This window comes from Mustelus asterias, unplaced genomic scaffold (genome assembly GCF_964213995.1).
Source record: "Mustelus asterias unplaced genomic scaffold, sMusAst1.hap1.1 HAP1_SCAFFOLD_262, whole genome shotgun sequence".
Classification (NCBI taxonomy): Eukaryota; Metazoa; Chordata; class Chondrichthyes; order Carcharhiniformes; family Triakidae; genus Mustelus; species Mustelus asterias.
The window spans coordinates 239922-266034 of record NW_027590228.1 but is presented as its reverse complement, the minus strand read 5'-3'; the positions used below and the strand labels follow the sequence as shown (position 1 = coordinate 266034).

Here is a 26113-nt window from a genome sequence, read left to right as displayed (position 1 = left end):
CTTTGACACTGAGTGAACTCAGCTTTGACACCGCAGCAACACTGAGTGAACAGAGCGTCAACACCGCACCGACACTGAGTGAACACAGCGTCAACACCGCAGCAACACTGAGTGAACACAGCGTCGACACCGCGCTGACACTGAGTGAACGCAGCGTCAACACCGCAGCAACACTGAGTGAACACATCGTCAACACCGCACCAACACTGAGTAACCACATCGTCAACACAGCACCAACACTGAGTGAACACAGCATCGACACCGCAATGACACTGAGTGAACACAGCGTCAACACTGCACCAACACTGAGTAACCACATCGTCAACACAGCACCAACACTGAGTGAACACAGCGTCGACACCGCAATGACACTGAGTGAACGCAGCGTCAACACTGCACCGACAATGAGTGAACACAGCGTCGACACCGCACCGACACTGAGTGAACACAGCGTCAACACCGCACCGACACTGAGTGAACAGAGCGTCAACACCGCACCGACACTGAGTGAACGCAGCGTCAACACCGCACCGACACTGAGTGAACACAGCGTCAACACTGCACCGACACTGAGTGAACAGAGCGTCAACACCGCACCGACACTGAGTGAACGCAGCGTCAACACCGCACCGACACTGAGTGAACACAGCGTCAACACCGCACCGACACTGAGTGAACAGAGCGTCAACACCGCACCGACACTGAGTGAACACAGCGTCAACACCGCACCAACACTGAGTGAACACAGCGTCAACACCGCACCAACACTGAGTGAAGGCAGAGTCAACACCACACCGACACTGAGTGAACACAGCGTCAACACCGCACCGACACTGAGTGAACACAGCGTCAACACCGCACCAACACTGAGTGAACACAGCGTCAACACCGCACCAACACTGAGTGAAGGCAGAGTCAACACCACACCGACACTGAGTGAACACAGCGTCAACACCGCACCAACACTGAGTGAACGCAGCGTCAACACTGCACCGACACTGAGTGAACACAGCGTCAACACCGCACCAACACTGAGTGAACACAGCGTCAACACCGCACCGACACTGAGTGAACACAGCGTCGACACCGCACCCACACTGACTGAACACAGCGTCAACACCGCACCGACACTGAGTGAACACAGCGTCAACACCGCACCGACACTGAGTGAACACAGCGTCAACACTGCACCGACACTGAGTGAACACAGCGTCAACACTGCACCGACACTGAGTGAACACAGCGTCAACACCGCACCAACACTGAGTGAACACAGCGTCAACACCGCACCGACACTGAGTGAACACAGCGTCAACACTGCACCGACACTGAGTGAACACAGCGTCAACACCGCACCGACACTGAGTGAACACAGCGTCAACACTGCACCGACACTGAGTGAACACAGCGTCAACACCGCACCGACACTGAGTGAACACAGCGTCAACACCGCACCAACACTGAGTGAACACAGTGTCAACACCGCACTAACACTCAGGGAACGCAGCGTCAACACTGCACCCAGACTGAGTGAACACAGAGTAACACTGCAGCGACACTGAGTGAACACAGCGCCAACACCGCGCTGACACTGAGTGAACACAGCGTCAACACCGCACCCACACTAGGTGAACACAGCATCAACCTCGCGCCCACACTGAGTGAACACAGCGCCAACACCGCACCGACACTGAGTGAACACAGCGTCAACACCGCAGCAACACTGAGGGAACACAGCGACAACACCGCACCGACACTGAGTGAACACAGCGTCAACACCGCACCAACACTGAGTGAAAGCAGCGTCAATACCGCACCAACACTGAGGGAACACAGCGTCAACACCGCACCAAAACTGAGTGAAAGCAGCGTCAATACCGCACCAACACTGAGTGAACACAGCGTTAACACGACGCCCACGCTGAGTGAACACAGTGTCAACACTGCACCGACACCGAGTGAACACAGTGTCAACACCGCACCGACACAGACTGAACGCAGCGTCAACACCGTGCTGACACTGAGTGAACAAAACGTCAACACCGCACCGACACTGAGTGAACACACCGTCAAGACCTCACCGACACTGCGTGAACACAGTGTCAACACCGCACCGACACAGACTGAACGCAGCGTCAACACCGCGCTGACACTGAGTGAACAAAACGTCAACACCGCACTGACACTGAGTGAACACAGCGTCGACACCGCACCCACACTGACTGAACACAGCGTCAACACTGAGTGAAAACAGCGCCGACACTGCGCCCACACTGAGTGAACACAGCGTCAACACTGCGCCGACACCGAGTGAACAAAGCGTCAACACCGCACCAACACTGAGTGAACAAAACGTCAACACCGCACCAACACTGAGTGAACACAGCGTCAACACCGCACCGACACTGCGTGAACACAGTGTCAGCACCGCACCGACACTGCGTGAACACAGTGTCAGCACCGCAGCGACACTGCGTGAACACAGTGTCAACACCGCACCGACACTGAGTGAACACAGCGTCAACACCGCACCGACACTGCGTGAACACAGTGTCAGCACCGCAGCGACACTGCATGAACACAGTGTCAACACCGCACCGACACTGAGTGAACACAGCGTCAACACCGCGCTGACACTGAGTGAACACAGCGTCGACACCGCACCCACACTGAGTGAACACAGCGTCAACACTGCGCCGACACCGAGTGAACAAAGCGTCAACACCGCACCAACACTGAGTGAACACAGCGTCACCACTGCGCCGACACTGAGTGAACACAGCATCAACACCGCGCCCACACTGAGTCAACACAGCGTCAACACCGCACCCACACTAGGTGAACACAGCATCAACATCGCGCCCACACTGAGTGAACACAGCGCCAACACCGCACCGACACTGAGTGAACACAGCGTCAACACCGCACCAACACTGAGTGAACAGAGCGTCAACACCGCGCTGACACTGAGTGAACACAGCGTCAACACCGCGCTGACACTGAGTGAACACAGCGCCAACACCGCACCGACACTGAGTGAACACAGCGTTAACACCGCACCAACACGGAGGGAACACAGCATCAACACCGCACCCACACGAGGTGAACACAGCGTCAACACCGCACCAAAACTGAGTGAAAGCAGCGTCAATACCGCACCAACACTGAGTGAACACATCGTCAACACCGCACCAACACTGAGTGAACACAGCGTCAACACGGCGCCCACACTGAGTGAACACAGTGTCAACACTGCACCGACACCGAGTGAACACAGCGTCAACACCGCACCGACACTGAGTGAACGCAGTGTCAACACCGCGCTGACACTGAGTGAACAAAACGTCAACACCGCACCGACACTGAGTGAACACAGTGCCAGCACCGCACCAACACTGAGTGAACAAAACGTCAACACCGCACCGACACTGCGTGAACACAGTGTCAACACCGCACCGACACTGAGTGAACACAGCGTCAACACCGCACCGACACTGAGTGAACACAGCGTTAACACCGCACCCACACTGTGTAACCACATCGTCAACACCGCACCAACTCTGAGTAACCACATCGTCAACACCGCACCTACACTGAGTAACCACATCGTCAACACAGCACCAACACTGAGTGAACACATCGTCAACACCGCACCTACACTGAGTAACCACATCGTCAACACAGCACCAACACTGAGTGAACACAGCGTCAACACCGCACCGACACTGAGTGAACACAGCGTCAACACCGCACCGACACTGAGTGAACACAGCGTCAACACCGCACCGACACTGAGTGAACACAGCGTTAACACCGCACCCACACTGACTGAACACAGCGTCAACACCGCACCGACACTGAGTGAACACAGCGTCAACACTGCACCGACACTGCGTGAACACAGCGTCAACACCGCACCGACACTGCGTGAACACAGTGTCACCACCGCACCGACACTGAGTGAACACAGCGTCAACACCGCACCGACACTGCGTGAACACAGCGTCAACACCGCACCGACACTGAGTGAACAGAGCGTCAACACCGCACCGACACTGAGTGAACAGAGCGTCAACACCGCACCGACACTGAGTGAACTCAGCTTTGACACTGAGTGAACACAGCGTCAACACCGCAGCAACACTGAGTGAACACAGCGTCAACACCGCACCGACACTGCGTGAACACAGTGTCACCACCGCACCAACACTGAGTGAACAGAGCGTCAACACCGCACCGACACTGAGTGAACAGAGCGTCAACACCGCACCGACACTGAGTGAACTCAGCTTTGACACTGAGTGAACACAGCGTCAACACCGCAGCAACACTGAGTGAACACAGCGTCAACACCGCACCGACACTGAGTGAACACAGCGTCAACACCGCACCGACACTGCGTGAACACAGCGTCAACACCGCACCGACACTGAGTGAACAGAGCGTCAACACCGCACCGACACTGAGTGAACTCAGCTTTGACACTGAGTGAACACAGCGTCAACACCGCGCTGACAGTGAGTGAACGCAGCGTCAACACCGCACTGACAGTGAGTGAACGCAGCGTCAACACCGCGCTGACACTGAGTGAACGCAGTGTCAACACCGCACCCACACTGAGTGAACACAGCGCCGACACCGCACCCACACTGAGTGAACACAGCGTCGACACCGCACCGACACTGAGTGAACACAGCGTCGACACCGCACCGACACTGAGTGAACACAGCATCAACACCGCACCGACACTGCGTGAACACAGTGTCAACACCGCACGGACACTGAGTGAACACAGCGTCAACACCGCACGGACACTGAGTGAACTCAGCTTTGACACTGAGTGAACTCAGCTTTGACACCGCAGCAACACTGAGTGAACAGAGCGTCAACACCGCACCGACACTGAGTGAACACAGCGTCAACACCGCAGCAACACTGAGTGAACACAGCGTCGACACCGCGCTGACACTGAGTGAACGCAGCGTCAACACCGCAGCAACACTGAGTGAACACATCGTCAACACCGCACCAACACTGAGTAACCACATCGTCAACACAGCACCAACACTGAGTGAACACAGCGTCGACACCGCAATGACACTGAGTGAACGCAGCGTCAACACCGCACCGACACTGAGTGAACAGAGCGTCAACACCGCACCAACACTGAGTGAACACAGCGTCAACACCGCACCGACACTGAGTGAACAGAGCGTCAACACCGCACCGACACTGAGTGAACGCAGCGTCAACACCGCACCGACACTGAGTGAACACAGCGTCAACACCGCACCGACACTGAGTGAACAGAGCGTCAACACCGCACCGACACTGAGTGAACACAGCGTCAACACCGCACCAACACTGAGTGAACACAGCGTCAACACCGCACCAACACTGAGTGAAGGCAGAGTCAACACCACACCGACACTGAGTGAACACAGCGTCAACACCGCACCGACACTGAGTGAACGCAGCGTCAACACCGCACCAACACTGAGTGAACGCAGCGTCAACACTGCACCGACACTGAGTGAACACAGCGTCAACACCGCACCAACACTGAGTGAACACAGCGTCAACACTGCACCGACACTGAGTGAACACAGCGTCAACACCGCACCAACACTGAGTGAACACAGCGTCAACACTGCACCCACACTGAGTGAACACAGCGTCAACACTGCACCGACACTGAGTGAACACAGCGTCAACACCGCACCAACACTGAGTGAACACAGCGTCACCACTGCGCCGACACTGAGTGAACACAGCATCAACACCGCGCCCACACTGAGTCAACACAGCGTCAACACCGCACCCACACTAGGTGAACACAGCATCAACATCGCGCCCACACTGAGTGAACACAGCGCCAACACCGCACCGACACTGAGTGAACACAGCGTCAACACCGCACCAACACTGAGTGAACAGAGCGTCAACACCGCGCTGACACTGAGTGAACACAGCGCCAACACTGCACCGACACTGAGTGAACACAGCGTCAACACCGCACCAACACTGAGTGAACACAGCGTCAACACTGCACCCACACTGAGTGAACACAGCGTCAACACTGCACCGACACTGAGTGAACACAGCGTCAACACCGCACCGACACTGAGTGAACACAGCGTCAACACCGCACCAACACTGAGTGAACACAGTGTCAACACCGCACTAACACTCAGGGAACGCAGCGTCAACACTGCACCCAGACTGAGTGAACACAGAGTAACACTGCAGCGACACTGAGTGAACACAGCGCCAACACCGCGCTGACACTGAGTGAACACAGCGTCAACACCGCACCCACACTAGGTGAACACAGCATCAACCTCGCGCCCACACTGAGTGAACACAGCGCCAACACCGCACCGACACTGAGTGAACACAGCGTCAACACCGCAGCAACACTGAGGGAACACAGCGACAACACCGCACCGACACTGAGTGAACACAGCGTCAACACCGCACCAACACTGAGGGAACACAGCGTCAACACCGCACCAAAACTGAGTGAAAGCAGCGTCAATACCGCACCAACACTGAGGGAACACAGCGTCAACACCGCACCAAAACTGAGTGAAAGCAGCGTCAATACCGCACCAACACTGAGTGAACACAGCGTTAACACGACGCCCACGCTGAGTGAACACAGTGTCAACACTGCACCGACACCGAGTGAACACAGTGTCAACACCGCACCGACACAGACTGAACGCAGCGTCAACACCGCGCTGACACTGAGTGAACAAAACGTCAACACCGCACCGACACTGAGTGAACACACCGTCAAGACCTCACCGACACTGCGTGAACACAGTGTCAACACCGCACCGACACTGAGTGAACAAAACGTCAACACCGCACAGACACTGAGTGAACACAGCGTCAACACCGCAGCGACACTGCATGAACACAGTGTCAACACCGCAGCGACACTGCGTGAACACAGTGTCAGCACCGCAGCGACACTGCATGAACACAGTGTCAACACCGCACCGACACTGAGTGAACACAGCGTCAACACCGCGCTGACACTGAGTGAACACAGCGTCGACACCGCACCCACACTGACTGAACACAGCGTCAACACTGAGTGAAAACAGCGCCGACACTGCGCCCACACTGAGTGAACACAGCGTCAACACTGCGCCGACACCGAGTGAACAAAGCGTCAACACCGCACCAACACTGAGTGAACACAGCGTCAACACCGCACCAACACTGAGTGAACACAGCGTCACCACTGCGCCGACACTGAGTGAACACAGCATCAACACCGCGCCCACACTGAGTCAACACAGCGTCAACACCGCACCCACACTAGGTGAACACAGCATCAACATCGCGCCCACACTGAGTGAACACAGCGCCAACACCGCACCGACACTGAGTGAACACAGCGTCAACACCGCACCAACACTGAGTGAACAGAGCGTCAACACCGCGCTGACACTGAGTGAACACAGCGCCAACACCGCACCGACACTGAGTGAACACAGCGTCAACACCGCACCAACACTGAGTGAACACAGCGTCAACACCGCGCTGACACTGAGTGAACACAGCGCCAACACCGCACCGACACTGAGTGAACACAGCGTTAACACCGCACCAACACGGAGGGAACACAGCATCAACACCGCACCCACACGAGGTGAACACAGCGTCAACACCGCACCAAAACTGAGTGAAAGCAGCGTCAATACCGCACCAACACTGAGTGAACACATCGTCAACACCGCACCAACACTGAGTGAACACAGCGTCAACACGGCGCTCACACTGAGTGAACACAGTGTCAACACCGCACCGACACCGAGTGAACACAGCGTCAACACCGCACCGACACTGAGTGAACGCAGTGTCAACACCGCGCTGACACTGAGTGAACAAAACGTCAACACCGCACCAACACTGAGTGAACAAAACGTCAACACCGCACCGACACTGCGTGAACACAGTGTCAACACCGCACCGACACTGAGTGAACACAGTGTCAACACCGCACCGACACTGAGTGAACACAGTGTAAACACCGCACCGACACTGCGTGAACACAGTGTCAACACCGCACCGACACTGAGTGAACACAGCGTTAACACCGCACCGACACTGCGTGAACACAGCGTCAACACCGCACCGACACTGAGTGAACAGAGCGTCAACACCGCACCGACACTGAGTGAACTCAGCTTTGACACTGAGTGAACACAGCGTCAACACCGCGCTGACAGTGAGTGAACGCAGCGTCAACACCGCGCTGACACTGAGTGAACGCAGCGTCAACACCGCACTGACAGTGAGTGAACGCAGCGTCAACACCGCGCTGACACTGAGTGAACGCAGTGTCAACACCGCACCCACACTGAGTGAACACAGCGTCGACACCGCACCGACACTGAGTGAACACAGCGTCAACACCGCACCGACACTGCGTGAACACAGTGTCAACACCGCACCAACACTGAGTGAACACAGCGTCAACACCGCACGGACACTGCGTGAATTCAGCGTCGACACCGCGCTGACACTGAGTGAACTCAGCTTTGACACCGCAGCAACACTGAGTGAACAGAGCGTCAACACCGCACCGACACTGAGTGAACACAGCGTCAACACCGCAGCAACACTGAGTGAACACAGCGTCGACACCGCGCTGACACTGAGTGAACGCAGCGTCAACACCGCAGCAACACTGAGTGAACACATCGTCAACACCGCACCAACACTGAGTAACCACATCGTCAACACAGCACCAACACTGAGTGAACACAGCGTCGACACCGCAATGACACTGAGTGAACGCAGCGTCAACACTGCACCGACACTGAGTGAACACAGCGTCAACACCGCACCGACACTGAGTGAACAGAGCGTCAACACCGCACCGACACTGAGTGAACGCAGCGTCAACACCGCACCGACACTGAGTGAACACAGCGTCAACACCGCACCGACACTGAGTGAACAGAGCGTCAACACCGCACCGACACTGAGTGAACACAGCGTCAACACCGCACCAACACTGAGTGAACACAGCGTCAACACCGCACCAACACTGAGTGAAGGCAGAGTCAACACCACACCGACACTGAGTGAACACAGTGTCAACACCGCACCAACACTGAGTGAACACAGCGTCAACACCGCACCAACACTGAGTGAAGGCAGAGTCAACACCACACCGACACTGAGTGAACACAGTGTCAACACCGCACCAACACTGAGTGAACACAGCGTCAACACCGCACCAACACTGCGTGAACACAGCGTCAACACCGCACCAACACTGAGTGAAGGCAGAGTCAACACCGCACCGACACTGAGTGAACAGAGCGTCAACACCGCACCGACACTGAGTGAACGCAGCGTCAACACCGCACCGACACTGAGTGAACACAGCGTCAACACCGCACCGACACTGAGTGAACAGAGCGTCAACACCGCACCGACACTGAGTGAACACAGCGTCAACACCGCACCAACACTGAGTGAACACAGCGTCAACACCGCACCAACACTGAGTGAAGGCAGAGTCAACACCACACCGACACTGAGTGAACACAGTGTCAACACCGCACCAACACTGAGTGAACACAGCGTCAACACCGCACCAACACTGAGTGAAGGCAGAGTCAACACCACACCGACACTGAGTGAACACAGTGTCAACACCGCACCAACACTGAGTGAACACAGCGTCAACACCGCACCAACACTGCGTGAACACAGCGTCAACACCGCACCAACACTGAGTGAAGGCAGAGTCAACACCGCACCGACACTGAGTGAACAGAGCGTCAACACCGCACCGACACTGAGTGAACACAGCGTCAACACCGCACCGACACTGAGTGAACGCAGCGTCAACACCGCACCAACACTGAGTGAACGCAGCGTCAACACCGCACCAACACTGAGTGAACGCAGCGTCAACACTGCACCGACACTGAGTGAACACAGCGTCAACACCGCACCAACACTGAGTGAACACAGCGTCAACACTGCACCGACACTGAGTGAACACAGCGTCAACACTGCACCCACACTGAGTGAACACAGCGTCAACACTGCACCGACACTGAGTGAACACAGCGTCAACACCGCACCGACACTGAGTGAACACAGCGTCAACACCGCACCAACACTGAGTGAACACAGTGTCAACACCGCACTAACACTCAGGGAACGCAGCGTCAACACTGCACCCAGACTGAGTGAACACAGAGTAACACTGCAGCGACACTGAGTGAACACAGCGCCAACACCGCGCTGACACTGAGTGAACACAGCGTCAACACCGCACCCACACTAGGTGAACACAGCATCAACCTCGCGCCCACACTGAGTGAACACAGCGCCAACACCGCACCGACACTGAGTGAACACAGCGTCAACACCGCAGCAACACTGAGGGAACACAGCGACAACACCGCACCGACACTGAGTGAACACAGCGTCAACACCGCACCAACACTGAGGGAACACAGCGTCAACACCGCACCAAAACTGAGTGAAAGCAGCGTCAATACCGCACCAACACTGAGGGAACACAGCGTCAACACCGCACCAAAACTGAGTGAAAGCAGCGTCAATACCGCACCAACACTGAGTGAACACAGCGTTAACACGACGCCCACGCTGAGTGAACACAGTGTCAACACTGCACCGACACCGAGTGAACACAGTGTCAACACCGCACCGACACAGACTGAACGCAGCGTCAACACCGCGCTGACACTGAGTGAACAAAACGTCAACACCGCACCGACACTGAGTGAACACACCGTCAAGACCTCACCGACACTGCGTGAACACAGTGTCAACACCGCACCGACACTGAGTGAACAAAACGTCAACACCGCACAGACACTGAGTGAACACAGTGTCAGCACCGCAGCGACACTGCATGAACACAGTGTCAACACCGCACCGACACTGAGTGAACACAGCGTCAACACCGCGCTGACACTGAGTGAACACAGCGTCGACACCGCACCCACACTGACTGAACACAGCGTCAACACTGAGTGAAAACAGCGCCGACACTGCGCCCACACTGAGTGAACACAGCGTCAACACTGCGCCGACACCGAGTGAACAAAGCGTCAACACTGCACCAACACTGAGTGAACACAGCGTCAACACCGCACCAACACTGAGTGAACACAGCGTCACCACTGCGCCGACACTGAGTGAACACAGCATCAACACCGCGCCCACACTGAGTCAACACAGCGTCAACACCGCACCCACACTAGGTGAACACAGCATCAACATCGCGCCCACACTGAGTGAACACAGCGCCAACACCGCACCGACACTGAGTGAACAGAGCGTCAACACCGCGCTGACACTGAGTGAACACAGCGCCAACACCGCACCAAAACTGAGTGAACACAGCGTTAACACCGCACCAACACGGAGGGAACACAGCATCAACACCGCACCCACACGAGGTGAACACAGCGTCAACACCGCACCAAAACTGAGTGAAAGCAGCGTCAATACCGCACCAACACTGAGTGAACACATCGTCAACACCGCACCAACACTGAGTGAACACAGCGTCAACACGGCGCCCACACTGAGTGAACACAGTGTCAACACTGCACCGACACCGAGTGAACACAGCGTCAACACCGCACCGACACTGAGTGAACGCAGTGTCAACACCGCGCTGACACTGAGTGAACAAAACGTCAACACCGCACCGACACTGCGTGAACAAAACGTCAACACCGCACCGACACTGCGTGAACACAGTGTCAACACCGCACCGACACTGAGTGAACAAAACGTCAACACCGCACCGACACTGAGTGAACACAGTGCCAGCACCGCACCGACACTGCATGTACACAGTGTAAACACCGCACCGACACTGCGTGAACACAGTGTCAACACCGCACCGACACTGAGTGAACACAGCGTCAACACCGCACCGACACTGAGTGAACGCAGTGTCAACACCGCACCGACACTGAGTGAACAAAACGTCAACACCGCACCGACACTGAGTGAACAAAACGTCAACACCGCACCGACACTGAGTGAACACAGTGCCAGCACCGCACCGACACTGCATGTACACAGTGTAAACACCGCACCGACACTGCGTGAACACAGTGTCAACACCGCACCGACACTGAGTGAACACAGCGTCAACACCGCACCGACACTGAGTGAACACAGCGTCAACACCGCGCTGACACTGAGTGAACACAGCATCAACACCGCGCTGACACTGAGTGAACACAGCGTCAACACCGCGCTGACACTGAGTGAACACAGCGTCAACACCGCGCTGACACTGAGTGAACACAGCATCAACACCGCACCGACACTGAGTGAACAAAGCGTCAACACCGCACCAACACTGAGTGAACACAGCATCAACACCGCGCTGACACTGAGTGAACACAGCGTCAACACCGCGCTGACACTGAGTGAACACAGCGTCAACACCGCACCAACACTGAGTGAACACAGCGTCAACACTGCGCCGACACCGAGTGAACAAAGCGTCAACACCGCACCAACACTGAGTGAACACAGCGTCAACACCGCACCAACACTGAGTGAACACAGCGTCACCACTGCGCCGACACTGAGTGAACACAGCGTCAACACCGCACCGACACTGAGTGAACACAGCATCAACACCGCGCCCACACTGAGTCAACACAGCGTCAACACCGCACCCACACTAGGTGAACACAGCATCAACATCGCGCCCACACTGAGTGAACACAGCGCCAACACCGCACCGACACTGAGTGAACACAGCGTCAACACCGCACCAACACTGAGTGAACACAGCGTCAACACCGCGCTGACACTGAGTGAACACAGCGCCAACACCGCACCGACACTGAGTGAACACAGTGTCAACACCGCACCGACACTGAGTGAACACAGCGGCGACACCGCACCCACACTGAGTGAACACAGTGTCAACACCGCACCGACACTGAGTGAACACAGCGTCGACACCGCACCCACACTGAGTGAACACAGCGTCAACACCGCACCAACACTGAGTGAACACAGCGTCAACACCGCACCGACACTGAGTGAACACAGCGTCAACACCGCACCCACACTGAGTGAACACAGCGTCAACACCGCGCTGACACTGAGTGAACACAGCGCCAACACCGCACCGACACTGAGTGAACACAGCGTCAACACCGCACCAACACGGAGGGAACACAGCATCAACACCGCACCCACACGAGGTGAACACAGCGTCAACACCGCACCAAAACTGAGTGAAAGCAGCGTCAATACCGCACCAACACTGAGTGAACACATCGTCAACACCGCACCAACACTGAGTGAACACAGCGTCAACACGGCGCCCACACTGAGTGAACACAGTGTCAACACTGCACCGACACTGAGTGAACACAGTGCCAGCACCGCACCGACACTGCATGAACACAGCGTCAACACGGCGCCCACACTGAGTGAACACAGCGTCAACACGGCGCCCACACTGAGTGAACACAGTGTCAACACTGCACCGACACTGCATGAACACAGCGACAACACCGCACCAACACTGAGTGAACACAGTGTCAACACCGCGCTGACACTGAGTGAACACAGCGTCAACACCGCGCTGACACTGAGTGAACACAGCGTCAACACCGCGCTGACACTGAGTGAACACAGCGTCAACACCGCGCTGACACTGAGTGAACACAGCGTCAACACCGCACCGACACTGAGTGAACACAGCATCAACACCGCGCTGACACTGAGTGAACACAGCGTCAACACCGCGCTGACACTGAGTGAACACAGCGTCAACACCGCGCTGACACTGAGTGAACACAGCGTCAACACTGCACCGACACTGAGTGAACACAGTGCCAGCACCGCACCGACACTGCATGAACACAGTGTAAACACCGCACCAACACTGAGTGAACACAGCGACAACACCGCACCGACACTGAGTGAACACAGCATCAACACCGCGCTGACACTGAGTGAACACAGCGTCAACACCGCGCTGACACTGAGTGAACACAGCGTCAACACCGCGCTGACACTGAGTGAACACAGCATCAACACCGCACCCACACTAGGTGGACACAGCATCAACATTGCGCCCACACTGAGTGAACACAGCGTCAACACCGCACCAACACTGAGTGAACACAGCGTCAACACTGCGCCGACACCGAGTGAACAAAGCGTCAACACCGCACCAACACTGAGTGAACACAGCGTCAACACCGCACCAACACTGAGTGAACACAGCGTCACCACTGCGCCGACACTGAGTGAACACAGCATCAACACCGCGCCCACACTGAGTCAACACAGCGTCAACACCGCACCCACACTAGGTGAACACAGCATCAACATCGCGCCCACACTGAGTGAACACAGCGCCAACACCGCACCGACACTGAGTGAACACAGCGTCAACACCGCACCCACACTGAGTGAACACAGCGTCAACACCGCGCTGACACTGAGTGAACACAGCGTCAACACCGCACCGACACTGAGTGAACACAGCATCAACATCGCGCCCACACTGAGTGAACACAGCGCCAACACCGCACCGACACTGAGTGAACACAGCGTCAACACCGCACCAACACGGAGGGAACACAGCATCAACACCGCACCCACACGAGGTGAACACAGCGTCAACACCGCACCAAAACTGAGTGAAAGCAGCGTCAATACCGCACCAACACTGAGTGAACACATCGTCAACACCGCACCAACACTGAGTGAACACAGCGTCAACACGGCGCCCACACTGAGTGAACACAGTGCCAGCACCGCACCGACACTGCATGAACACAGCGACAACACCGCACCAACACTGAGTGAACGCAGTGCCAGCACCGCACCGACACTGAGTGAACACAGCGTCAACACTGCATCGACACCGAGTGAACACAGCGTCAACACCGCACCGACACTGAGTGAACACAGTGCCAGCACCGCACCGACACTGCATGAACACAGTGTAAACACCGCACCGACACTGAGGGAACACAGCGACAACACCGCACCAACACTGAGTGAACGCAGTGTCAACACCGCGCTGACACTGAGTGAACAAAACGTCACCACCGCACCGACACTGCGTGAACACAGTGTCAACACCGCACCGACACTGAGTGAACACAGCGTCAACACCGCACCGACACTGAGTGAACACAGCGTCAACACCGCACCTACACTGAGTGAACACCGTGTCACTACCGCACCGACACTGAGTGAACACATCGTCAACACCGCAGCAACACTGAGGGAACACAGCGACAACACCGCACCGACACTGAGTAACCACATCGTCAACACCGCACCCACACTGAGTGAACACAGCGTCAACACCGCGTCCACACTGAGTGAACACAGCGTCGACACCGCACCGACACTGCCTGAACACAGTGTCAACACCGCACCGACACTGAGTGAACAGAGCGTCAACCCCGCACCGACACTGAGTGAACACAGTGTCACAACCGCACTGGCACTGAGTGAACAGAGCGTCAACCCCGCACCGACACTGAGTGAACACAGCGTCAACACCGCACAGACACTGAGTGAACTCAGCTTTGACACTGAGTGAACACAGCGTCAACACCGCAGCAACACTGAGTGAACTCAGCTTTGACACTGAGTGAACACAGCGTCAACACCGCAGCAACACTGAGTGAACTCAGCTTTGACACTGAGTGAACACAGCGTCAACACCGCAGCAACACTGAGTGAACACAGCGTCAACACCGCGCCCACACTGAGTGAACACAGCATCAACACCACGCCCACACTGAGTGAACACAGCGTCAACACCGCGTCCACACTGAGTGAACACAGCGCCGACACTAAGTGAACACAGCGTCGACACCGCACCAACACTGAGGAACCACATCGTCAACACCGCACCAACACTGAGTAACCTCATCGTCAACACCGCACCAACACTGAGTGAACACAGCGTCGACACCGCACCAACACTGAGTAACCTCATCGTCAACACCGCACCAACACTGAGTGAACACAGCGTCAACACCGCACCAACACTGAGTGACCACATCGTCGACACCGCGCTGACACTGAGTGAACACAGCGTTAACACCGCACCAACACGGAGGGAACACAGCGTCAACACCGCACCAACACGAGGTGAACACAGCGTCAACACCGCACCAAAACTGAGTGAAAGCAGCGTCAATACCGCACCAACACTGAGTGAACACATCGTCAACACCGCACCAACACTGAGTGAACACAGCGTCAACACGGCGCCCACACTGAGTGAACACAGTGTCAACACTGCACCGACACCGAGTGAACACAGCGTCAACACCGCACCGACACTGAGTGAACGCAGTGTCAACACCGCGCTGACACTGAGTGAACAAAACGTCAACACCGCACCGACACTGAGTGAACAAAACGTCAACACCGCACCGACACTGAGTGAACAAAACGTCAACACCGCACCGACACTGAGTGAACAAAACGTCAACACCGCACCGACACTGAGTGAACAAAACGTCAACACCGCACCGACACTGAGTGAACAAAACGTCAACACCGCACCGACACTGAGTGAACACAGTGTAAACACCGCGCTGACACTGAGTGAACACAGCGTTAACACCGCACCAACACGGAGGGAACACAGCGTCAACACCGCACCAACACGAGGTGAACACAGCGTCAACACCGCACCAAAACTGAGTGAAAGCAGCGTCAATACCGCACCAACACTGAGTGAACACATCGTCAACACCGCACCAACACTGAGTGAACACAGCGTCAACACGGCGCCCACACTGAGTGAACACAGTGTCAACACTGCACCGACACCGAGTGAACACAGTGTCAACACCGCGCTGACACTGAGTGAACAAAACGTCAACACCGCACCGACACTGAGTGAACAAAACGTCAACACCGCACCGACACTGCGTGAACACAGTGCCAGCACCGCACCGACACTGAGTGAACGCAGTGTCAACACCGCGCTGACACTGAGTGAACAAAACGTCAACACCGCACCGACACTGAGTGAACAAAACGTCAACACCGCACCGACACTGAGTGAACAAAACGTCAACACCGCACCGACACTGAGTGAACAAAACGTCAACACCGCACCGACACTGAGTGAACAAAACGTCAACACCGCACCGACACTGAGTGAACAAAACGTCAACACCGCACCGACACTGAGTGAACACAGTGTCAACACCGCACCCACACTGAGTGAACACAGCGTCAACACCGCACCGACACTGCGTGAACACAGCATCAACACCGCACCAAAACTGAGTGAACACAGCGTCAACACCGCACCGACACTGAGTGAACACAGCGTCAACACCGCGCTGACACTGAGTGAACACAGCGTCAACCTCGCGCCCACACTGAGTGAACACAGCGCCAACACCGCACCGACACTGAGTGAACACAGCGTCAACACCGCGCTGACACTGCGTGAACACAGCATCAACACCGCACCAAAACTGAGTGAACACAGCGTCAACACCGCACCAACACTGAGTGAACACAGCGTCAACACCGCACCGACACTGAGTGAACACAGCGCCAACACCGCACCGACACTGAGTGAACACAGCGTCAACACCGCGCTGACACTGCGTGAACACAGCATCAACACCGCACCAAAACTGAGTGAACACAGCGTCAACACCGCACCGACACTGAGTGAACACAGCGTCAACACCGCGCTGACACTGAGTGAACACAGCGTCAACCTCGCGCCCACACTGAGTGAACACAGCGCCAACACCGCACCGACACTGAGTGAACACAGCGTCAACACCGCGCTGACACTGAGTGAACACAGCGTCAACCTCGCGCCCACACTGAGTGAACACAGCGCCAACACCGCACCGACACTGAGTGAACACAGCGCCAACACCGCGCTGACACTGCGTGAACACAGCGTCAACACCGCACCAACACTGAGTGAACACAGCGTCAACACCGCACCGACACTGAGTGAACACAGCGTCAACACCGCGCTGACACTGAGTGAACACAGCGTCAACACCGCACCAACACTGAGTGAACACAGCGTCAACACCGCGCTGACACTGAGTGAACACAGCGTCGACACCGCACCCACACTGACTGAACACAGCGTCAACACTGAGTGAAAACAGCGCCGACACTGCGCCCACACTGAGTGAACACAGCGTCAACACCGCGCCCACACTGAGTGAACACAGTGTCAACACCGCACCAAAACTGAGTGAACACAGCGTCAACACCGCGCCCACACTGAGTGAACACTGCGTCAACACCGCACCCACACTGAGTGAACACAGCGTCAACACCGCGCCCACACTGAGTGAACACAGCGTCAACACTGAGTGAACACAGCGTCAACACCGCACCGACACTGCGTGAACACAGTGTCAACACCGCACCCACACTGAGTGAACACCGCGTCGACACTGAGTGAACACAGCGTCGACACCGCGCCCACACTGAGTGAACACAGCGTCGACACCGCGCCCACACTGAGTGAACACAGCGTCAACACCGCGCCCACACTGAGTGAACACAGCGTCAACACCGCGCCCACACTGAGTGAACACAGCGTCAACACTGCACCGACACTGAGTGAACACAGCATCAACACCGCACCCACACTGAGTGAACACAGCGTCAACACTCAGGGAACTCAGTGTCAACACCGCACCCAGACTGAGTGAACACAGCGTCAACACCGCACCGACACTGAGTGAACACAGCGTCAACACCGCGCTGACACTGAGTGAACACAGCGTCAACACTGCGCCGACACCGAGTGAACACAGCGTCACCACTGCGCCCTCACTGAGTGAACACAGCGTCAACACCGCGCCCACACTGAGTGAACACAGCGTCAACACCGCACCCACACTAGGTGAACACAGCATCAACATCGCGCCCACACTGAGTGAACACAGCGTCAACACCGCACCAACACTGAGGGAACACAGCGTCAACACCGCACCGACACTGAGTGAACGCAGCGTCAACACCGCGCTGACACTGAGTGAACACAGCGTCAACACCGCGCTGACACGAGGTGAACACAGCATCAACATCGCGCCCACACTGAGTGAACACAGCATCAACATCGCGCCCACCCTGAGTGAACACAGCGTCAACACCGCACCAACACTGAGGGAACACAGCGTCAACACCGCACCAACACTGAGGGAACACAGCGTCAACACCGCACCAAAACTGAGTGAAAGCAGCGTCAACACCGCACCAACAGTGAGTGAACACATCGTCAACACCGCACCAACACTGAGTAACCACATCGTCAACACCGCGCTGACACTGAGTGAACACAGCGTCGACACCGCACCAACACTGAGCGAACACATCGTCAACACCGCACCAACACTGAGTAACCACATCGTCAACACCGCACCAACACTGAGTAACCACATCGTCAACACCGCACCAACACTGAGTAACCACATCGTCAACACCGCACCAACACTGAGTAACCACATCGTCAACACCGCACCAACACTGAGTAACCACATCGTCAACACCGCACCAACACTGAGTAACCACATCATCAACACAGCACCATGACTGAGTGAACACAGCGTCGACACCGCACGGACACTGAGTGAACACAGCGTCAACACCGCACCAAAACTGAGTAACCACATCGTCAACACCGCACCAACACTGAGTAACCACATCGTCAACACAGCACCAACACTGAGTGAACACAGCGTCGACACCGCGCGGACACTGAGGTGAACACAGCGTCAACACCGCACCAACACTGAGTAACCACATCGTCAACACCGCACCAACACTGAGTAACCACATCGTCAAAACCGCACCAACACTGAGTAACCACATCGTCAACACAGCACCAACACTGAGTAACCACATCGTCAACACCGCACCAACACTGAGTAACCACATCGTCAACACCGCACCAACTCTGAGTAACCACATCGTCAACACCGCACCTACACTGAGTAACCACATCGTCAACACAGCACCAACACTGAGTGAACACAGCGTCAACACCGCACCGACACTGAGTGAACACAGCGTCAACACCGCACCGACACTGCGTGAACACAGCGTCAACACCGCACCGACACTGCGTGAACACAGTGTCACCACCGCACCGACACTGAGTGAACACAGCGTCAACACCGCACCGACACTGCGTGAACACAGCGTCAACACCGCACCGACACTGAGTGAACAGAGCGTCAACACCGCACCGACACTGAGTGAACTCAGCTTTGACACTGAGTGAACACAGCGTCAACACCGCGCTGACAGTGAGTGAACGCAGCGTCAACACCGCGCTGACACTGAGTGAACGCAGTGTCAACACCGCACCCACACTGAGTGAACACAGCGTCGACACCGCGCTGACACTGAGTGAACTCAGCTTTGACACTGAGTGAACTCAGCTTTGACACCGCAGCAACACTGAGTGAACAGAGCGTCAACACCGCACCGACACTGAGTGAACACAGCGTCAACACCGCAGCAACACTGAGTGAACACAGCGTCGACACCGCGCTGACACTGAGTGAACGCAGCGTCAACACCGCAGCAACACTGAGTGAACACATCGTCAACACCGCACCAACACTGAGTAACCACATCGTCAACACAGCACCAACACTGAGTGAACACAGCGTCGACACCGCAATGACACTGAGTGAACGCAGCGTCAACACTGCACCGACAATGAGTGAATACAGCGTCAACACCGCACCGACACTGAGTGAACACAGCGTCAACACTGCACCGACACTGAGTGAACACAGCGTCAACACCGCACCGACACTGAGTGAACACAGCGTCAACACCGCACCAACACTGAGTGAAGGCAGAGTCAACACCACACCGACACTGAGTGAACACAGCGTCAACACCGCACCGACACTGAGTGAACGCAGCGTCAACACCGCACCGACACTGACTGAACACAGCGTCAACACCGCACCAACACTGAGTGAACGCAGCGTCAACACTGCACCAACACTGAGTGAACACAGCGTCAACACTGCAGCGACACTGAGTGAACACAGCGTCAACACTGCACCCACACTGAGTGAACACAGCGTCAACACTGCACCGACACTGAGTGAACACAGCGTCAACACCGCACCGACACTGAGTGAACACAGCGTCAACACCGCACCAACACTGAGTGAACACAGTGTCAACACCGCACTAACACTCAGGGAACGCAGCGTCAACACTGCACCCAGACTGAGTGAACACAGAGTAACACTGCAGCGACACTGAGCGAACACAGCGTCAACGCTGCGCTGACACTGATTGAACACCCTGTAAACACCGCAGCGATACTGAACGAACACAGAGTTAACACCGCACTGACACTGAGAGAACACAGCGTCGACACCGCACCGACACTGAGTGAACACAGCGTCAACACCGCACCGACACTGAGTGAACACAGCGTCAACACCGCACCGACACTGAGTGAACACAGCGTCAACACCGCACCAACACTGAGTGAACACAGCGTCAACACCGCGCCCACACTGAGTGAACACAGCGTCGACACCGCACCCACACTGAGTGAACACAGCGTCAACACCGCGCCCACACTGAGTGAACACAGCGCCAACACCACGCCCACACTGAGTGAACACAGCGTCAACACCGCGCCCACACTGAGTGAACACAGCGTCAACACCGCACCCACACTGAGTGAACACAGCGCCAACACCGCGCCCACACTGAGTGAACACAGCGCCAACACCGCGCTGACACTGATTGAACACCCTGTCAACAGCGCAACGGTACTGAACGAACACAGCGTTAACACTGCACCCACACTGAGTGAACACAGCGTCAACACCGCACCCACACTGAGTGAACACAGCGTCAACATCGCGCCCACACTGAGTGAACACAGCGCCAACACCGCGCTGACACTGATTGAACACCCTGTCAACAGCGCAACGGTACTGAACGAACACAGCGTTAACACTGCACCCACACTGAGTGAACACAGCGTCAACACCGCAGCGACACTGAGTGAACACAGCGTCAACACCGCAGCGACACTGAGTGAACACAGCGTCAACACCGCAGCGACACTGAGTGAACACAGCGTCAACACCGCAGCGACACTGAGTGAACACAGCGTCAACACCGCAGCGACACTGAGTGAACACAGCGTCAACACCGCAGCGACACTGAGTGAACACAGCGTCAACCCCGCAGCGACACTGAGTGAACACAGCGTCAACACCGCACCGACACTGAGTGAACACAGCGTCAACACCGCACCCACACTGAGTGAACACAGCGTCAACACCGCACCGACACTAAGTGAACACAGCGTCAACACCGCACCAACACTGAGTGAACTCAGCGTCAACACCGCACCGACACTGAGTGAACACAGCGTCAACAAGGCACCCACACTGAGTGAACACCCAGTCAACAGCGCAGCAAAACTGAGTGAACACAGCGTCTACACCACACCAACACTCAGCCAGCTTGTCCCTCCTTGCATCAGATTCAATTCTGGTATCTGCCCTCACGATGTGTGTCCACTGCGGCTAATGCAGTTGTCCTGAATGGATCACTAACCCAACCCTGTTTCCCAGGCCAACATTCATCCCTCAATCAATATCCAAACTATCTTCTCCTTCTCCAAGGCAGTTGGTGGGAGCTGGCGTCGTTTTATTTAATTCATTGACGAAACGAGGAGATCACTGGCCATGCCCATAGTTTACTGCCCATCCCTAATTGCCGTCAAGATGGTGAGCCACCATCTTGGACCTGCTGCAGTCCCTGTGTACACCCACAGTGCTGCTAGAGAGGGAATTACATGATTTGGATCCAAAGGAACGGTTGATATATCTCCAAGTCTAGATGGCGATTAAGTGGGATGGGGCAGGAGGGAACAACCAGGTCATGACATTCCCATGTACTTCTAGGTTGTAGAGGTCTCAGGATTGCGGCGGCACAGTGGTTAGCACTGCTATCTCATAGCACCAGGGCCCCAGGTTCGATTCTGGTCGCGGGTTACTGTCTGTGTGGAATTTGCACATTCACCCCATGTCTGCGTGGGTTTGCTCCAGGTGCTCCCGTTTCCTCCCACACTCCAAAGATATGCAGCTTAGGTGGATTGGTCATGCTAAACTGCCCCTTAGTGTCCCTCAACGTGTAGGTTAGATGGATTAGCCATAGTAAATGTGTGGGGTTGTGGGGAGAGTGCCTGGGTGGAGAGTTGATGCACATCTGATGGGCCGAATTGCCTTCTTTTGCACTGTTGGGATTCTATGAACTATACTCTCTCCAGGATTGGGCGATGGGTGTGGATTGGCCGCTGGTTTCCCACGATTCTAGCAAGGGGCCACATTTGCAGAACACCGATTGGCTGCAAAGAGTTTCTTTCCCATCGAGATCTCACCAACGGGCGCCATCGAAAGATGATCCTTTCTTCCACGTGTTGCCCCATGAACACGAGCCTTCCCCACCTCGCTCTCCCAGCAACCCCCCCGACGAACCTGCCCCTCCCCTGCGTTAAAGCGTCAAGATGGCGAGCGAGCGCTAATGTGGGTCTCATTCTGTCCCCAGGAGAAGCTGGCTCGAAGGGCACGCAAGAGGACCAGCAGTGGGGAGCGGCTGCCCTCCATCCTGGACCTCACCCAGATGGAGCAGGAGGCTCTCGACATCATTGGACCCAACAGCCGGAGAAGCGTGGAGAACGGCGAGGCGGGAGGCCGAGTCCCACAGGGTGGCTTCCAGATTCTCTTCACCTGCGCTCGCTTACTGACTTTATCACCAAGGACGCCCGCGGAGGGGTGGTGGGGGGGGAGGTGGAGGGGTTAGGCGCGGAGCGTGTCCTACGAGTTGCTTCCACCTGGCTGACCCTTGTCCTCCTCCTCCCTCTCGTTCCAGGTCTGTCTCATTACTTGGCGCTCACGGGGCAGGAGCTGGAGGAGCAGCACCACCTGATGGAAGAAGCCCCCTCGCCGGCCCTGTCCTTCCAGTACACCAGCAGAGAGATCAGCGTCTCCGACGGCAGGGACAGCGAGCTGGAAGGATCAGCACCGGGCGAGTTATTCAACCATTGTGAGCAGGAGCTGAGTATCCTGGAGAGGACAGTGCAGGAGGCAGACGGCCATGGGGCTGGCTCAGACTCCAGCTACGCCGATGAGGACAGAGACGCTGACTTGAGCGGCCCGGCCTTCAAGAGAAGGATCTTCCACGAACACCACCAGTTGCTGGAGGCTTTGGACAGCCTGCCCAGGAGCTGTCTCACCCTGTCCGAGAGCATGGAAGAGTCGGCCTCCATCCTGTGCGGTGTCGTTGCGCAGGGTATCAGCGCCCTGCAGTCCACCATGGAGCGGGTGGTCAGCTCGGTGGAGGCCGTGGCCGGCTCCCCGGCCCAGGAGCCCGCCGCGCCGGCCCTGGCATCGTTGATCGAGGCCCAGACGGGTGCCATCCAGAGCCTGGCCTGTGCCATCTCCTCCGGCCTGGAGAGGCTGTGCACGCGCGTCGACCGGGGCTTCGGGCAGGTCACTGACCTCCTGCAGGCTGCCCTTCCGCAACTCGGAGCCGGCACGGCAGCAGGAGGGGTGCCTGCCGGCCTCGCTCGGGACACCAGTCCGCCGACTGCCTCGCCTCATCGCCAAATGCCCACTGCCCTGGAGGCAGGAGCGATGCCGCAGGGTGAAGTCAAGGCCCCTCGTGTCCGAGCTGTGAGAGATCGACGGACATGAGCCTCTCACCCGGGGCTGGACTGTATCTCATTCGGCACATATTGAAGAGGTAGGGGAAGGATGGGGATGTTGAATTGTAAGAACACTAGTGTAGCAAAGACAGCAGGAAGCTAGGGAGTGGGCTGGGAGGAGAACAGTACATGGTGATAATGTCAATTCACAGCATTTGTATAAATCAATAAAGTATTACCCATTAACAATTCCGACTTTACCTGTTGGCTGCTTGCATTCTGACTGAAATACATTGCACTGAGATGTCAGGCACACCACATACGCTCACACGTTCTCAAAAACACACGAACACAAACATGTGCAGACGCACACACCGCGTACTCACGCACCACACATTATTCTAACTCACACGCACTCACAGACTCATTCACACAGACATAAAAACCAACATTCACAAACACACACCACATATTCACAAACTAGTGGCACAGTGCCTCACAGCGCCAGGGATCTGGGTTCGATTCCCGGCTTGGGTCACTGTCTGTGCGGAGTCTGCACGTTGTCCCTGTGTCTGCGTGGGTTTCCTCCGGGTGCTCCAGTTTCCTCCCACGATGTGCTGGTTAGGTGCATTGGCCATGTTAAATACTCAGCGTACCTGAACAGGCATCGGAGTGTGGCGACTGGGGGATTTTCACAGTAACTTCATTGCAGTGTTAATGTAAGCCTATTTTTGACTCTAATAAATAAAACTCGCACAAAGACACATTCACAAACTAACTCACATTCACCAATATGCAGAGTCACAAATGCACACACATACATTGACATATACACATTGACAAGCTCTCACATATAGTTACAAACACATAATGACTAATGCACGGTCACACATTCACAAATACAGGTACAAACTCTCAAAATAAATAAGAGCAGTAGGCTATTCAGCCCATCAAGTCTCATCCTGACCTGATGTGATAATCCCCATACTCCCGCCTTATCCCCATACTCCTTGATTCCTTCAGGTAAAAGAAAAATACTGTGGAATGCTTGATTCCTTATTGATTAAAAATCTATCTCAGCCTTGAACAAACTTGACGACCCAGCCTCTAACAGCCCTTTGCGGTAAAACTTCCACACATTCACTACCTCCGAGAGAAGAAATTCCTCCTCATCTGTGTCTTCAAACTCTGAGCTAATGCCCTCTGGTCCTAGACTGTCCCATGAGGGGAAACGATCTCTCAGCCCCCTGAGAATCCTACATGACGCAAAAAGGCTGCCTCTCATTCTTCTAAATTCCGAAGAGTACAGGTCCAACCTCTCCTCATAAGAAAATCCCTCCATACCCGGGAACAACCTAGTAAACCATTTCTGCA

The 26113-nt window shown here is 55.7% G+C and overlaps 1 protein-coding gene across 1 annotated transcript in view; it reads left to right on the top strand.

The window, feature by feature from the left end:
* LOC144485996 (uncharacterized) overlaps positions 1–24990 on the top strand; it is a 145602-nt gene extending 120612 nt beyond the window's left edge. Inside the window, exons 2-3 of the mRNA XM_078204103.1 lie at positions 23641–23800; positions 23965–24990. Of these exons, the coding sequence (XP_078060229.1) occupies positions 23641–23800; positions 23965–24788 (984 nt within the window). The 3' untranslated portion in view covers positions 24789–24990. The remainder of the gene's footprint in view (positions 1–23640; positions 23801–23964) is intronic.
* The last annotated feature ends 1123 nt before the right edge of the window (positions 24991–26113 follow it).